At 47.3% G+C, this 18,480-nt stretch overlaps 1 protein-coding gene across 1 annotated transcript in view; it reads right to left on the reverse strand.

Moving 5' to 3' along the window:
• Positions 1-1,888: 1,888 nt before the first annotated feature.
• LOC149332694 (protein Skeletor, isoforms B/C-like) overlaps positions 1,889-18,480 on the reverse strand; it is a 31,969-nt gene continuing 15,377 nt past the window's right edge. Inside the window, exons 10-16 of the mRNA XM_089558283.1 lie at positions 17,116-17,239; positions 14,480-14,599; positions 13,420-13,611; positions 10,874-11,073; positions 7,080-7,140; positions 5,958-6,121; positions 1,889-2,369 (exon numbers count right to left, since the gene is read on the reverse strand). Of these exons, the coding sequence (XP_089414409.1) occupies positions 2,100-2,369; positions 5,958-6,121; positions 7,080-7,140; positions 10,874-11,073; positions 13,420-13,611; positions 14,480-14,599; positions 17,116-17,239 (1,131 nt within the window). The 3' untranslated portion in view covers positions 1,889-2,099. The remainder of the gene's footprint in view (positions 2,370-5,957; positions 6,122-7,079; positions 7,141-10,873; positions 11,074-13,419; positions 13,612-14,479; positions 14,600-17,115; positions 17,240-18,480) is intronic.

The following is an 18,480-nucleotide window of genomic DNA, read 5'->3' on the forward strand; positions in this document are numbered from 1 at the left end:
TGTCACGAAGTTTATTTTAGAGCGTTAGCTGTGATTAGCTCGCTGCCTAAAAATGTGGCGTCGCGGCGGCCGCAGAGCCTGCCGCCAGGCACCGGGCAGCCACCCACCTTCTGCACACACCAGGGCAGCCCACCGAAACCGAGCACCTCTCGAATACGAGGCGGATGCTCCGAGGCCTCCGCTACGGCTGTTGAGTGGTTAGCGCGTCCACGCTAATATACTAACTCCAATATGTATTCACTTTTATTGCGATCATTTGGCGGAAGACGATGAAGATGACCTCTGATGATTGATGATGATGTCCTCTGGTTATGATGATGACGGAAATAAATATTTAATTAGAGCTAAAGTTGGTGGTCGGTTCCCAGCGGAGTCCGTTGGATCCTGCAGCCGCTCTGCCCTTTCGGTCAGCTCCTGCTGAGATAGAGGGAGAAACAGAACGTTTAATCACTGCTGCTAGAGTTTAAGAGAGTCTTCATGGGTGGAGTCCCTAGTCCAGGACTCCTACGGCGGCTGCGGAGGCTTGGGTTCGTTCGACCAGTGAAACCTGATCTTCGGATTCCCAACTGGACAGCACTGCCTCACACTGCTCCTGTGTGGCATTGTGTATGAATGGGACTGCAGGGCTGCGTTGACATACCCATGTGGCGTGATAGTGTGGCTGTCTCTCCGCTCCGTGGACTTGCTGGCCTGTATGTAGTGGGGTATATCTTACTGAGGATGCATAAGCATGAATAAGTGTTTATTTGGGACTGTCTCCTTCTTACAGACTGATCTTTAGTTAGTTGGCCGTGGGGAGGGGGATAGACCCTCCTTAGTCCCCCAAGGTGCTCGAGTATGTCGCCGTGCGCCTGTATAACTAGCTCGAGTCCCAACGCATCAGCCGTTGCTCGGTTAGTACGTCCTCGAGCGATGGCGTCATGGTTCCCTGCTAGGCCGACTTATCCCGCTGCCCACACGATGCAATGTTGTTCGCTTGAGGCGCGTTGGCTTAGAACGCGGATAACTTTCTTTCCAATTCTACCTTTCAGGAAGTTCCAGTAGGCCATCTGCGAGTCCGAGATGATTGCGAGGGATTCTCCTCTTTTGTTGACTTCGGCTACTGCGAGAGCAATCGCAGTCTCCGCAGCTTCAGTAGAGGTACAATACCTTATGGTGACGCTGGCTGGCTCCTTGTGAGCGTAGTCGATTGCCGCTGCCACCACGACTCTGTGTTCTGGGTAGCTGGCTGCGTCTGCAAAGACTGATAATTTTTTGCCAGCGATGCGCTGTTCTGTCGCCTGAGTCTTTGCTTTCCTCCTGCCTCGGTGCAGTTGTGGGTGCATGTGCTTATGGATGGGTAGGACTGTGTAGGTCGATTTGATGTCGTCCGGTATGTCCACCGTATCTTGAATCTTCTTGTGGCTGTCAGGGTAGCCTAGTGGGCTGAGTAAGGCCCTGTCCGCGGTAGTATGTAGAAGTCGTTCTTTCTGGGCACCGTCAACAGGGAGCAAGAGTGCTTCCTGAACCTTAATAAGGCACAACTAAGTCACACACACACACACGCGCACACACATCGTACGACGTCAAAGCATCATTTATTGCACCACTTTTCGGATGGCCGCATTCGCTTCTAGTTACAATTTCACAGCAGTAGTGCTTCCTGCTTGTTTATACCATACATAGCCTATACGCTTGAATATACGTCATAAACGCCTTATACACAGTGTTGTAGAAACCGCAGCCGTGTATTTAAATGGGCTGCTGCAGCTCCCTTTCGATATATATCCTAACGTTCTGCATTCACAGAAATGCCAGTCAGGCATTTAAATTCGTGCCTGTCGCTCACCGTCGTTAATTGTTAATTGTTGCGCCCTACAAAGCAATCATCATCATCATCACTCAACAAACGTCGCAACCTGTTACACACAGCGGCATACGCACGATGTCGTGACATAACGCTACAGCACCATAACATTTATTGCGCACTACTACCGCTGCGCCCACTCGCTTCTTACAAGACACAGCTCAAGTAGCCACAGCCCACCCTCGGCTAAAGCGCCCATGCAAGTCGCACACTGTCATGGACGGGATTTCCCCCGTTCCGCGGTTCGAAGTGGTCACTCCGGTGGGCCATGCCTCGGCCCCAAGGCGAGCAAAAGCAGCGGCGGAAGAAGCAAGGTGGTCAGCGGCACCTGACTCGTGGTACTCGACGACCCCCCTTTGCCCGAGCTTGGCGCAGGCGCTGGAGCCGGCGCAGGCGGCGGCGGTGGCGACGGTGGCTTCGGTGTTGGTTTTGGTTTGGGTTTCTTTGTTGTAACCAATGGATTGTCCGCTTCACCCGGGTTGGTCACCACAATCTTCCACCCGAGATAGAAGTGGGTGTAGCACTGCAAAGTATGACACGCGAAGTGAAATCGGTGAGGCGAAATACAGCTGCCCACTCTTAAAGGACTTAGAACACCAAATTTGTGCTTGCGTGTTTTCTTTTTTAAAACGATGCGTTAGACACTGGTATAAATGAAGCACCCTGTGAGATTCGACTGCGACGGATAAATAATTTAGAACTGAATTTCTTCTAGATGCTGTTTCGGTTTCAACTGCCGAACAATGGCTGTGACGTTTAGTTGATGTTTAGGTCAAGTGAGGAATGAAAAATCTGCTGTGTAATTGCTGATAGGTGGTTTTATGTCCTTCAAGGCCTTGAAGACTAAAGTGGTGTAGTAAATTAAAACTGCGTATTAATGATGATAGTTTCTCTAGAGCATCACGTGACCTAAACCCCCGACTACACGTCGCAGCAATCGTTCGGTCGATGAAACCGAAACTAAAATAGCACGAGAGGAGAAATGCAGTTATGAATTATTTAGCTGTCGCGTGCGAATACCACGTGGCAATCTATGTATTCTAATGTCTAACACGTTATTTGAAAGAAGAAAAGACGCGACAAAATTAGGTATCTATAGTCCTTTAATGGGACACTGAGGACAAGCTGAAGTTTACCTGCAGGAATCGATTAATTTATTTATCATCGTCATCAGCTTAGCTGCTTCCCCTGCAGCTCAAAAGCCTCTCCCATAGGCAACCTGCAGTGCCCAGGGTGCGCTGCAACTCTGCAACTGTTCCACAGTTGCCCTAACCCTAACCCTAACTGTTCCACAGTTACCCTCTGCAACTGTTCCACAAAAAGGGAACGCAGGTTTAAACGACAGACAAGTAGCGTTAATAACAGCAGGCGTTTAGGAAGCAAGAGAGAAGTGCCCAACGGAAAAGTGGGATTATAATCAGTCAGAACAAGTAACTCACCAGTACGAAAATGAAACAAGTATAAGTGGCAAACCACTGGAAAGGAAAGCGAAAGCCACGACACTGTGGGCATAAGGAAATTAAGGAGGCCATCGAACAACGGACGGGTGTCTTCGAGAGAACACGGAATGGCAAAGATGGCGCAGCTTTCTCTAGAAGGAACAGACGGAATATGTGAATCTTATCGACAAAAAAAAACGGGAAGTACAGATCCTTGTCCAGGGTAAACTAAAACAGTCCACTGGCCGCCGGAAAAGTGAAGTTCGCGATGGGGCGAGAAATTTCTGGAAACATATAAAATGTGCGGATAAAAAGAATCAGGGGAAGCAGGAAAGGATTCAGAATGCCGAGGAAAATGTTTACAAAGAGTCGACGCTGTGATAAACATTACATCAGTTAAAGCTGAAACATTTAGGAGCGACGATAGGGCACTCACCGAATAGAGAAGCAGCACGGGAAAGCATAACATAAAGAAGCTTAGAACTGACCAATGTTAACTGCGAAGAGGTGGCGTCAAATATTCCTAAATGCGTAACCACAGGGTTAGAAGAAATTCTATCTAAGCAGCAAGGAAACGTTGTCAAAATTACTAAAAACATTCATAACAAATTAGCAAATTCCAGACAGTTGGTGACAGTGCATAATAAGTTTTATTTTAAACGGAAAGGAGGTAGGACGAAAATCCGTCTGACTGATTACGATAACATCTGTTACACACAAGCTGGCAATGCAAGCGGGAAAATTAAAAATACAGACATAGGTACGAAGCAATTGGATAGCTGAAAAGCTTCAGAATAGATTTAGAAGCGGGAGACCATTAGATGATAGCCTGTTCGTGCTTATCCAATGCATAGAAATAGCTAGGGCCTTCCTAGCTAGCTAGCCTTCCTGCATTAAAGCGGTGCGAACGACAACGCAAACAGAGAATTCCTGTGAAACGTACTGAAAGATGAAGGTACCGGTCATGAGATAATTGATTTCCTGCAGGAAATATACCGAGATAACAAAGTTGAAAGTACGCAAAGGGTTAAGGCACGGTTGTCCTCTTTTACCGCTGCTGTTCAATATCTTATAATAAATATAGAAAGCAGGCTTCATGAAAGCAATCTAGATTCTGTCGTACAGATTAGGCGGAACGGTACAGCAGCGGCTCACCGGTTTAATGTAAGCGGACGGTAGTACAATATCGTCGTGTTTTATAATTCTAGCTCTTGAAGCGGGGTGGTTTAATTAGTGTAATCACATAAAGCTACGCATCAAGATTTATATTGCAGTCCTGTGCTTCACGTGACCCAAAAGGGTTAAGGCACGGTTGTCCTCTTTTACCGCTGCTGTTCAATATCTTATAATAAATATAGAAAGCAGGCTTCATGAAAGCAATCAAGGTTCTGTCGTACAGATTAGGCGGAACGGTACAGCAGCGGCTCACCGGTTTAATGTAAGCGGATTCAACTGCACGTCACTTCTATCGGTCAGTTGATGAAACCGAAACCGAAACAGCATTAGAGAAAAAATTCATTTACAAAAAATTTAATCGTTGCAGGCGAATACCACGCGGTGATCCGTGTATTCTTATTTCTAACGCATCATTTTAAAGACGAAAACATGCAATCAGATTAGATGTCCGTAGTCCTTTAAGCGCCGTAACTGCATTCCTATGGGCCGCTGTACAAGCTACCAGAGATCATCGATGAACGACAATTTATATCGTCATAGGCAAAGCTTTGTGCACTCACTCTGAGGCCGCTGGCGCATGCAATGCTTGCACCTGCGGTGTCGAATGAATTACAGCGGTTCGAACTAGCTCAGGTCTCAACGACTGAACGTTATTTTTAGCCAAGACCTTCTAAACTACAGACCTGCACAAATGGCATTGCTCCAGCGCGCATGTTCTGTTCATGTCTTTTGCCGCTAGGATAGAAACATTATGGGCGGCGTGGCGCTAATATATACCCATTGAGAAAATGGCCTCCTCCATCATTTTATTTCAAACAGGTCAGTTTTGTCATTTGTCCACATAATCATTATCATCAGTATAATCAAAGAGTATAAAGTGCCGACGAAAAGAAAGCGGTCAAAAAGGAAGACGTTTTTTATATTCTTCCAGAGCGAAAAAAAGTCGTTATTAGGGCTATTTTTATTGTTGATGTTAAGATAGCAGAGAAAGAAAAAACAAATGTGTGCACAAAATTGCAAACGATGATGATGATCATAGCAGACGATCAGGTTAACCGAGCGCCCTCAACGGCTAAAAAGCTAACGAAAGTTGGCACACGCTGCTCCATAGGACCCCGCCAAGTGTGCAGGTCTGTAGTTCAGTAGGTCTTGTTGTTACCAAGGCCATTTAAATACTCAAACTAGTGCGCTGCCTTCGGGCCGGCATAAGAACTGCCCTTTGTGAGATTAGGTGGAGCAGCTTGGCTTCACATGTCTCGTGTGAGTGCAGTCCTTTGTTCCCTTCCGGCTCTCCTCCTGCTGAAGGTCAAACTGCAACACCCGATGACCTAGGCGAAACGGCGTAGTGGAGCTCTCGCTCCAAAACAATCCTGGCTTGCCGCAAGCACGAATTATCCGACTCGGCACTGACGTGAGTCAGCTGTATCACGCATGCAAAAGCGGCTGCGACCAGCAGTGCGTCGCGTACTCCAGTGCCTGCTGCATACATGTCGTACCTGATAGTAGACCAAGTTTGGCGTGCTCCGGTCGGGGGTCCATTCGAAGTTTCCCGCATTGCCAGGTTGGCACTCCTCTTTGAGCTTGCTTTTGTACTCCTTCGCTGACTTGGCTTTCTCGAATCGGATCCCTTCTTTGTACTCGCACAGCCGTCCCACTCCGCCTGCGCCGAGTTGCAGGTGAAATGAATGAATGAATGAATGAATGAATGAATGAATGAATGAATGAATGAATGAATGAATGAATGAATGAATGAATGAATGAATGAATGAATGTTTATTTCGCTTTTTGCCTTACAGAAAGCGTGGGTGACGAAATAAAAGCGGTTCGCAATAACCGCTTGACGGGCTTCGTCACCCGAAAAAGTCGACGATGACAGCAGCGGCAATTCTTACGGCATACAAATAACAATTCACATCTCAAACAAAACAGATTGTGCTATATTGCAGGTAGGGGGGTAGATATATTAAACAATGACAAGGGAAGAAAAAATAACGGTCGACATATGCATTTCAGCACTAATACAACCTAATCAATAAAAGTTTCACGAAGTGCACGAAAAGACATTGTGTTTATATTGTTATAAAGAGAAGAGTTCAAACATCTTGGTAGTATATATTTCAGCATAGTAAAACCATAGTTCGTTCTACATATGGGTACCGAAAACATTTCAGCGTTTCTAGTTGTATACGGCGTGTTGTGTGGCACCAGCTGCACAATACGGGACAAAAAGGGGTCATCTCTTGCAGTCTGCTTTTTGTAAAAACAGGCAAACCTGTACTCAAACAACCTAGGAACTGGAATTATTTTGTATTTTATTCGAATGGGACGAGTTGGGGCGTCATAGCAGGAATTTGTAATGACTCGTAGCATTTTCTTCTCAAGGCACGCAGCGGTTGCTAAGGTTGCCTCAAAGGTTGGAGAAAGCAAATATTGGCGTTGCCTGTTTATTTTTTCTTTTCTTTGAAATGGTGGGCTAGGTACACAAAGAATTGAGGGCGCTCTATACGCAAGCACCAAAAGGCGACACAGCGTATGACACCTTCTTTAAACATAGTTTCTCCTGGCAATAAGTGGACAGCGCTTGCGACGGCCGGTCGTAAAGGTTGGTAAATTCTCACCTTGTGTTAAGTCAGGCCTGCCATCAGCGCCGAGAACGACCCCTGCATAGAGCATGTTTCCCTGCGTTTAGAGAGAGAGAGAAAAAAAAAGAGCAAACCTCATCACATCGTCTTTATACACAATGGTCAACAGACCTTTTATGTACTTCTTATAGACGCTATAGCTTTCCTATATATAAATATATATATATATATATATATATATATATATATATATATATATATATATATATATATATATATATATATATATATATATATATATATATATATATATATCCTTTTGTCTATTCATATAGTCTATAGATCAACACCGATCGGTAGCGCAAGCAAGATGTAGTGGAGCTGCTGTCGCCGGTTGAGAGGACTTGGGTAAAACTAGGGGTGAAAGTAGCCATAGCGCCCATAGAATTACATGCAACCAAAAGCTTTGAAAAAGCAGTTTTCCTATTTCTCAGTGAACCTATATGTCGCCCCTTCATGCATGAAGAACAACCAAGTTCATCCTAGAACATATTCTGAATGTGTGAAGAGTCATTTCGAAGGCGTTGAATTTTTAACACCGCGTTACGTTCGACTAAGGGTGATTTCTGGCGGTGGGCACGGGGCGCGAACACGGCCCATATAAACAAATGTGAGCAAAAATGTGAAAAATATTTTTTCTTGTTTCACAGGGTGCCCATAGAGGCGGCTGTTTGATAACAGTTGGTCAGTGTTTTGAAAAAAATGCCGCCACCGCCTGGAAGACGAAGTAATGAGCGTTAGCTATTCGGTAGCGCCATCTATCGTCCATGTGATGTATTGCCAGGTGATTAGGCTACTTTTCTGTACCATACGGTGAGCGGGCGCCTACCGCCTCGAGGTCGGATATTTTTTAGCAATTTGGGCCGAATGACTTTTTCGACTCTTTGGAGGACCATTTTTCCTTACCTCAAGGCGGTAGATGCCCGGTCGCCATGAGGTATGAAATTGTGAGTTGCCGAGTACTGACGACATGCCATGTTAAGCCTAACCTTAAGTAAATATTAACCTAATTAGACAATACTGGTGATGGTCTATACTCATCGAACCCGTTACGAATATGCATTAGTTAGATCATGACGTCATCGGTTAGTTAATTATAAGCAATTAAATGTAAGGATAAACAATTAAATATTAACTTCATTATTTAATTTTGGTGTCAGTGAAGTTCGCGGTGCTGTATTTTGTTTGCCGCATCCGGTCGCGTAGTGGAATGCCAATTATGTTCTTTTCTTGGGCCCTCTGCACAACCGCACAGAAGGGGTCAGCAACCCAGCGGGAGAAGAGGGGGCGCCGAATGGCGGAGGATTACAGGAGACGTCAAACTCCCCGCATGGACGGAGTCGTTAGGTGGCATCCTGTGTGCACGTGTGTACGGCGAGGCTGACCAGCGTCACAGTGCGTGGCTTTTGTGCTATGTCGGCAGCGGCGTGCTTTGACGTATTGTCACTCTAGCTGCAGGCATGAGAAGCGAGGATGAGAAACAGATGGATTGAAGTGGCTTTCCTGGAACTTGGGTCAACCGGACGTTGGGAAAGTGGGAAAGTGAATGTTCGCGAAGCTCGCAGCAGTGATAGTAGAAAATGTACATATGTGTACGGTGTCGCGAGGGGCTACCTTCTTTCCCCAATCATTCATTGGTTGTATTTTCCTTTCCCCAATAAGTTATTGGGTGGATGTTTGTACAGTACCTGATTGGTTATTCTCTCACCGAGGGCGGGGACATAGGATTTAAAACCCGCTGCTTCGGCAGGACCGAGGGCTGGTTTCGTCACGTAGAAGTACGAGCCAGTCAAGTGTAAATATCTTTTCTCCTTGCTTGTATCTTTCTTTGTGCTTTTAATTGTTATAAAAAGTTAACCTCTCCTGAAGTGTCCTCTTGCAATGTGATTGAGCAATTCGAATCTGCAAGACGTCAAGAATCCTACAACAATCATCTTCAACAGCAATTCCCCTCTATGAGATCTTAAGAGAGGATTTCAACTGGCGCAGCCGTAGAGGGGACACTTTTAACTGTGTCTAACCTGTTCTACTCATGTAGAGGATTCCAAATATGTAATTCGTTTTGTAATGCCTCATTAATTACTGATTAAAAGCGACTAAAAATAATCATGTGACTAGTTAATTGTGACGTCGTAAAATCAGTGACGTCCCTAATCAGCAATTCGATATACTAATGACGCCACCAATCAATCACAAATTGGGTTGCTATATCGGCTTACTATGGGGGCCGCCATCTTGAATTCTTCGGACAGAAAATTTCACGCCGAAGGGAGGTGGTAGCAGACCCCATGAAATCAAGAAACATGAATAACAGCTAACGCTGCTAAAAGAGCGTGACAAAGTATGCTACGTCATTTCGAAGCTATCTTTATAAAACGCCACGATAAAGGTTGAACCACAAGGCAAGAGTATCTTCAGCGGCGCGTCAGCGTCTCATCTACTGGTGTTGTCGCTCGGCGCCCGCAGTAGAGGGCGACCAAACACATGAAAGCATACAAACTGGCGTCTCCAGACGGAGGTGTGGAGAGATCGTGGATAAAGCCCCTCAGTTATCCCCTATCCGTACTTAACCGTCCTCTTCAGCGGCGACGAGAACCCATTGCGGGGTCAAGGGCGACCATAGCACGGGGATAGGGTGGCTAGGAGATATTCTAGCCACCCTAACTGGGACAGAATGAGAATTGCTGCCGTCGCAGCGGCGTGTATTAATCAGGAAGTCGCTGCCAATGTGGGGCTGTTCACTGGCCCCCACCAACCCCCACCTACGCGGCAATTCCGGCGCCGCCTCTCCAGATATCTACGTCTCCTTGCGTCGCCTCGCTCCAAGTGCCGGAGGCCCATACGCGGCGTCGAAGGAACGCTTCCTTGTGGTTCGACCTTTAATGTGTGTTGTGAAGACGCACAGACCTACAAAAAACTCTATATAGTATATCCGCTGGGCATTTCCCCGAATCGCGCAAGGCTCTCGTATTCTGCCGCCCATGCTACATTCCCTCACAAATACGGCCGTTCAAACGATATCAAGGTTTAAAGACAGCCTTGAAACAGCACGACAAAGGAACCGGAACCGCGAACTGTAGAAGGCGCCTAGCTAGCACAGTTATGACACTAACAGGTAGCGTTGGCGGACGCCGGAGCCTAGAGTCCCTACTTCGCCGGTGGCTCTGTCGGAGCCGGTGGCGGTCTGGGCTTTCGTCTGCGGCATCGTCTGCTGCAGTGCGCGGTTCTCTTTCATGCGTTTGATAACTGCGTAACTGCGGCCGGGCTAATTGAAAGAGCGAGTTGGTCGCCCATATTCACTCCGCTAAAGGTCAAACGTAACTGCGGCCGGGTCACGCGAAGGCTTGAAAGTGCGAGTAGTATTGATTTCGCAATAAAATGGATCCCCTTCGAAAAGACGCTTCATACTTTCAGAATCTGTTCTATAGGATGGACTTGGTTGTTCTTCACGAGGGGACATCATTTGTGCGCTGTGAAATTGGAAAACTGCTGCTTTGAAAGCTTTGGCTTCCATGGGTTCCTATGGGCGCTAAGCCTACTTTTCACCCCCAGGTGAGTCCGTCTGCCATGAACTCCCCTTTTGTTTCTAAACACGGTGTTGGTCTATAGACTGCCTATAGAACTATAGAACTTGTCTTTAGAAAGACTACAGAATTTATTTTAAAAATGTATTAAAAATATTTGTACAGGCGAAATGTGAACACAGCGTAAACATGGGGCCCCAGAGCCACATGTTATCAAAACCCGCTGTCCGCCAGCCGTACACTCACCTTCTTGCCGAGCTCGGCGGGATCTACTTTTGACGCACCCCCCTTGCTGCTGTCGGTGATGTAAAAAGGGTGGTACTGGGCGGATTTCGTCTCATCGGAGCCGGTTTCCACAATGAACTTGTAGGTCTTCCCCCTTTCCACGTGCAGCACGGGGATCAGCTCGTTGTTGATCCAAAAGGCTAAGCCCCAGCCGGCGCCGCCTGTGCGCCGCGTTGGAGGGACCATGAGACGTTGAGAATGAAGACTGCCGACAAAATTGCGCTCACAGCGTAAAACGAATGCTCATGGGTGTTCACACCAAATACGGGTCTTTCGAACTATAGTGAACTAGAATGTATTTCGAACTAAGCTTGCGGTTTTGCTATTTAAGTCACACAGAAGACACACTAAGGCTGGCCTTTATCTATGTAGATGACAGCTTTCGATAGAGGTTCTACCGAATACGGAGCTTTTATAGCCGAAAAAAGTTGGAATAGAACAGGAAATATAGGTACCAACACAGCTGGCCATATTCGCAAGCAAACGGGGGTGCACTCGAAACAAGAATTAGCGTGTACGGGGGTGAAAAAGGAGCAACCTGTCCTCTAGCGCACTCTCTTTTCGGGGCAAGGTATTCTGCCCGCGCTCTGGGGTACATTTCCATCACTAAAGATACAAATACAGAATAATAACGATTGGTAACAGAACAACATCGAAGTTCTAGCATTTGCGATTATTTTAACCGACGTTTTCATCTCCTCTCTCTGCTGACCTCAAGACCTCCGGTGCCACGTTTAAATGTCTCCTCCTCCCATGATGACTGCATCATGTTAATCGTTTTTGTGATGGGAATATGCCTCAGTTGTCAAGAGTAAGCATTCCGCATATTTAGAGATCAATTCTACCACGTGACTTGGGCAGCACACCCTGCCCCTAAAAGGGAGAGCTCTAGAGGACAGCTTATACTCCCTTTTAACTCCCATACAGGTAGACTCGCGTTTAAAGTGTGCGTCAAGATAGTTTTTTTTTTTGCGCTGATTAATTAAGCTAAGCTAGCAAAGTGCTCTCGCGCGGTGGCCAGCGAAACTGATCTGTTCGCGGGGCCGCGGGTTCGAAACCCAGTCGCGGAAATATTTATTTTATTTTTTCATGGGCTGATGATATGCATGCTATACTCCGTTTCATACATATCATGGCAACGCTGCCAAAGCTAGCGCGCCTGTTCGCGCAGGCTAAGTCCGCACGCAAAAAAGTAGTTCGCCATACAACCAAAGTGAACTCAAGCATATTTCGTAGCGACAAATCTTAAGTGCCGTGACTGGCACCTCCTGGACTTCTTTTTACCTCTTGCAACATTTTCGTCCTGCGACTCGTCGAGATTTCGAGAAGCAAAAAGTACACGTGGCGGTGTGATACGCGGTTGGTAGGGCGAATCGCTTCTACTAAATCCGCGCCCAAAAAGTTGTTCGCACTCCGTGAAAATTATGGCCAGAGCGCCCAACACTGAGCGCCTCACAGCTTCGACCATCATTTTCAATGGTACTACATCGTTTTATACCGCTCTTTGTATCCATCCAAACAATGAATGGAGTTTTATGCCGTTCTTTGTATCCATCCAAATAATGAATGGAGTTTTGAGAAGAACGAATGATACGTGGCGAGGTAATATAGTTTCGCGGACGCACTACTTCAGCAACCTCCGCAGCGTTGCCTGCTATGTATGAAACGGAGTGTAGGTTTGGCCAAGGTCACCCTCAAGGTCACCATTCCATTGCCTGCAGCTGGCGCGATGCTCGTCGGAACTAACCCGAGCTTACCCGAGTTGCTCCGAGGCTTCTCGCAAGATTCATGGTTGCAATCGTGTTAAGTATTATTTTCGTACCAAAAACATCAATAACCAAGCCGACATCAGCCAACGCGAGAGCGACCGGCAGGCCCGGCGCGCGCAAATATGTTGGATCGGATTGGCTACGTTGCGGGGTGACCAGACCAGGTGGCTCAGAAACTCAATTGTGATTAAATTTTGTGTTTTTTTTTTGTGTTGGATTGGCTGCGCGCGCAATCTGTTGTATTGGATTGGCTACGTTGCGGGGTGAACATACCAGGTGGCTCAAAAACTCAATTGTAATTAAATTTTTGAAGTTTTCAACAGCCATACGTGTACCAGACGGTGACTCTGGAGGACGCGGGTAGTAACTAGCCTGCGTTAAACCGTTAACAGCTACAGAGAGATGCGCGGTAACGGATGGAAATGAAAGCCATATGTTTTTTTGGAAGAGCAGACAAGTTTACTGAGGACAAGCACAAGAAAGACAACACAAGCGTCGCGCAATTCACTCTTACAGAATGTTGCCGTGCCAACAGGCCCAGGTTGAAGTCGGCTTGCAGCTACGACGTTACTGGCAAGTTTCGGGGGAAAACAAGTCCTAAATTTCAGGAAACTCCCCAGTGAACTATAGCCATCGTGGGACCATCCGTACAAACGAGACTCGTTACAAACGAAAGCACGAAGCGACAAGATGTGACCTTGGGCTCTGGTTACAGCTCGGCGAGGCAGCCACACGTACCGGTGATCCTCTCGTAGCCGTCCCTGCCCGCTGTAGGCCCGATGCGAACGGTGAAAGTCATGACATTCTCCTTCTTGAGGATGTCGCGGCCGCCGATTTCTTTCATATCCACGTTGGTGGGCAGATTTGGCTCGCGGGTGAACGGGGGACAGTTGCGCGCCGGGGGCCTGCCGAACGTCAGCAGGATCGTTTCTGCGCAAAGACACGGCCGCAAACGGTCACGGCATCATGCGGGTCTCCTGCGCCAAGTTCTTTCTGCACCCTGAAGGACAAGTTCATTCGCTGTTGTGCGGGAAATATACGAAGTAAAACACACGCACACTCTCACACGCTCACGCACACTGTCTCACACTCTCACGCACACTATCTCGCACTCTTTCACGCACACACTCACTTTCTCGCACTCTCTCACGCACACACTCACACTCTCTCACGCACTCGCACTTTCTCGCACTCTCTCACGTGTACACACTCACACTCTCTCACACACTCACTCTCTCATGCACTCTCCTACGCACGCACACACACTCTCACGCACTCTCTCGCACACACTCACACCCTCACGCACTCTCCTACGCACACACTCACACACTCTCTCGCACACACTCACACTCTCTCACGCACACACACTCTCACGCACTCACACTTTCTCGCACTCTCACGTGCACACACTCACACTCTCACACACTCACACTCTCACGCACTCTCCTACGCACACACTCACACTCTCACGCACTCTCTCGCACACACTCACACTCTCACGCACTCTCTCGCACACACTCACACTCTCACGCACACACTCTCTCGCACTCTCTCACGCACACACTTACTCTCTCAGGCACACACTCCCTCACACTCACGCACACAAAAAGTGCACGCTCCTAGGTATTCGACGCGCTTATAGCATACAGTGGAATCACGTTAATTCGAACGCGCTTAATGCTGCTCAATCCGGCAAAATCATCGATTTCCTTTCTGTTCAAGTTATAGAGGGTCGACTGTAATTTGTTCTACAGGCAGAAACGCACGGGCGCGTTTGAATTTTGCAAGCCATACTCACGCCTGGTGACTATCATGGTGTGGTAGAGCACCAAGGTCGGATCGTTCAAGTTTACCGGACCCTGGGCCGCCACGACGGCTATTTCGCCTGAATTCGGGATGTCCTTGTCCTTGCTGTCACCTGCGTAGTAGACATTCAAGGGAGCACACATACTACCCGGCCGGGAACATGTCATGGCAGTCTAGTATTTCCGAGGCAGCTTCTGGCATTAGTCTCTTGGGGAATCGGAGGAGGGCACAGTGGGGGACGGATCAAACAAGGGTTAAAGGACAACTGAAGCGGTTTTAGAATTCGATGAGTTTAAGGTTGCCGAATGTGCAAAATGTGCAGGTAAAGCCTGCGAAATCGTTTTGCTCTACCATTTGAAATGGTGGCGTAATCTCGGAATAAATTCGTCGTCGGCGTTCAGGCTTCTCTGAAGTGCAGAGCGACGGGCAGAGGCCCCGATAATGACGTCACGTATGACAGCACTACGTTTCCAGCGGAGAAACGGTTATTCAATGGATGAAAACCGACGCCATCGAAGGTGAAGCTCACGATGCATTGTTTGGCGCCATCTGACGACGCACAGCAGCATGCAGGCTCAGGCAGCGGACATCTGAAATTTCGGCAACAATGACGTCACTGACGAGTTTCTTCGCACCCCTCCAACGTAGTGAGGAGAAGCCGAAACATCGTCGCGGTTTTATTCGACGATTATGTCACCATTTTAAATGCTAGTGCAAAAATACTTTGCATGCTGTATCTAGAAGCTTGATGGCTTCGAATTCTTGAATAACCTCGAATTCTAAAAAAACCGTTTCAGCTTCCCTTTAATTCCATCCTAGTTGAAAGCAAGAGGAAGAAATGGGCTTGGGCGAGGCATCTAATGCGAAGGCAAGATAAAAAAAAAAGAAAATGGACTGGATTCCAAGAGAATGCAAGCGTTCCAAGAGAAGGCAGGAAAATGGGGACTTTTTTTGGGGGATATTTTTTCCGGGAGAATTTTTTAGCAGACGTTTTTCCCGGAGCCCGTTTTCTGAGTGTACCCTGTCGAGACGAGCACTCAAGATGCGACGCTAGCACAAAATCGGCTGCGATTCCGCATCAAGCCGAAGCAAGCCGAAGCAAGCCCAATCAAGCCGAATCAAGCCGAATCAAGCCGCTCGTCTGTCAAGGCCAGCAAGCCTCCCTGCATCTAATCTGCATTTTCTTCCCATCTTAGCACTTGATTACTGCTGCTCCAAAATGCTCGGACTATGTAGAGAGAGGCTCAAACACCACTTGCACGCGTTGCAATGAATTCTGCTTACTGAAAATGTCGATCACCTAGAAAAGGAATAACTAACTTTTTGAAACGACACGCAAATAAAACAACTGCCACACGAATGTAAGCACCCCCCCCCCCCCCTTCAGCCCCCCACCCCCTACCAGACTTAACCTACACCTAAATACACCTAAGTGATAAATATTAAAGGAAGGAACTCGTCTATTTGACGCTGCCAAGTCGCTCCCGCTGTAGTCAGTCCTTCTGGTCCCGACCGCCACGCGCAATCCTCCCTTACAAAAAAGTTTTAGTTTTAGACAATCTATAGAGTGTCTATAGACTTCTGTCTATAAAGTCTATAGACTGTCTATAGACAAAAGTCCATAGGCAATACAAATGCCATAGACAGTCTATAGACAATCTGTAGATTTATGGTCATGCACTTTTAGTAGACTTTTGTCTATAGACAGTCTATAGACTGAATAGACAAAAAGCAATATCTATAGGAAGTCAATAGAGTTATTAAGAAGTCTATAGACTGTCTATAGACCATTTTTATAAGGGATAAGAGCACCGGAACACGCGTTCGAACCGCGCGGCTGTCAACTGTTCAACAGGCTGTTCGTCAGCGCCACCCTAGAGACTCGAAATCTTACTGTGAATAACGTACGTATTAAGCTTGTTTCGAATACTTTATAATTTCTCCCTGAAGTTGTAGACGTGTTCTTTGAGCACATAGTTTGGTTTGGTTTTAGGGGGTTTAACATCCCAAAGCGACTCGGGCTATGTGGGACGTCGTAGTGAAGGGCTCCGGAAATATCGACCACCTGGGGTTCCTTAACGTGCACTGGCATCGCACAACACACGGGCCTCTAGCGTTTCGCCTCCATCGAAATGCGACCGCCGTCTCTCTCGGGTCAGCAGCCGAGAACCATAACCACTGAGCCACCGCGGCGGCTCTCTGAGCATATAGTATAGTCAACACCATAGAGCCGTAGGTTGTGACCTCCTCTTTTTCTGCTGCGTATTCCACATTTCATAATTTTTCCTTAATTTTATGAAAGCTGTCTTGCCAAATGTTGTCTACACTGTCATACTTACCCCCCCCCCCCCCCCCCCATCCCATTATACGGCCTTAGTTGCGGTGTAGCTATCTCGAAATTAAATACGTAATCCAAGAATAGTTATTCGGGTCGACCTCGGCACTTTCCAGACAATTCTGATCGACAATGTAGGTTATTCATTATCTAATGACTACATTCTAGCCATGAAGCAAATTATGTTCACGGCAAGGGAACACTGTTCTGAACAACTGGTGGCTGGCTTTATCCGCATAGTGCCCTGGAAAAACCTGTGCGCACACATACAGAGACGAGTAAGCATGTTGTACCGGTCTTTAACTTGCGCTCGTAGAGGACCGTGAGCAGGCCGTCGGAGTAGGTCGACTTCTTGAGCTTCAGGTCCTCCTTGCCACCAATGTCCTTGTCCGTGCACACTCCACTGGTACCGGAGCACTACACAAAACCGTACACGCCACCCATATGTTCACGCTAAGAACTGGCGCTCTATCAGATAGAGTATACTGTACTCTCTAGCAGCAGTTTACTCCGTCCAAATTGCGTAAAGAGTGAAACGTTTTGCCTACCCTGCTGTGACACTAAAGCGTTGCATTTCCTTACATTTGTAAGCCATGTACAGGGCGCAATGCAAGTTTTTTTTTCACATCGAGCACCGCATTGCATATTAGCGGATATATTTGTGGTTTTAAAAATTACTGGCTTTTTAGAGGATTATGAAAGCAGCTCCAGCGGAATACTTGGCGCCACGGCGGGACTCCCGCCCCAGCACTCTGTAAAAGTGTATGTTTTGCCGACGCCAGGATTCTCAAACACACTACACCTTCAGACGCTACTGGACGGGGAATTGACAGGAAACCACGTAATCCCTTCTGCAATCCGTAAGCAAACGCACATGACTTCGTAAGGAAGGGGGCCCCGCCAGGGTGGCTGGGGATTCCTGTTTTTGCTGCTCGACAAGCTCTCCCAAACTGATTCGGCTCAACGAAGTTACATCAGGTGGCGGCACGCCTCCTCGATCTGGTCTTCTCGCTTCATACGCGACACCCGAAGCTCCATTGCCCCTAGTTCCATGTACTATACTCCGTTTCATACAAAGCAGGCAACGCTGCGGAGGTTGCTGAAGTAGTGCGTCCGCGAAACTATATTACTCCGCCACGTATCATTCGTTCTTCTCGAAACTCTGATCATTGTTTGGACGAATACAAAGAGCGGTATAAAACGATGTAGTAGCATTGAAAATCACGGTCGAAGCTGTGAGGCGCTCAGTTTTCGGGTTCTCTGGCCATAATTTTCACGGAGTGTGAACTACTTTCTGGGCGCGGATTTAGCAGAAGCGACTCGCCCTACCAACATCATACCGCCACGTGTACTTTTTGCTCCTCGAAATCTCGACGAGTCGCAGGACGAAAATGTTGGAAGAATTAAAACGAAGTCCGGGAGGCGCTAGTCAAGGCACTTAAAGGGTCAGTCTACTGAATTTTATCGACCATATTTTCTTTGCGGCAACCGATAGCTCTTTACTCAAATTACCGTTTAGGCAGCTGTGGTGCCAAGGAGTGTGGTAGAACATTTTAAAATAGTATTTATTAATGTGGGAACACATCTGTATGAGATGGTAGTCTCATCTGGCAACCATCTGGATTTCCGCCGCGCGGCGACAAACATGGCGGCGCCCG

The sequence above is a fragment of the Amblyomma mixtum genome, chromosome 8 (genome assembly GCF_055824585.1).
Source record: "Amblyomma mixtum isolate Tamu chromosome 8, ASM5582458v1, whole genome shotgun sequence".
NCBI lineage: Eukaryota > Metazoa > Arthropoda > Arachnida > Ixodida > Ixodidae > Amblyomma > Amblyomma mixtum.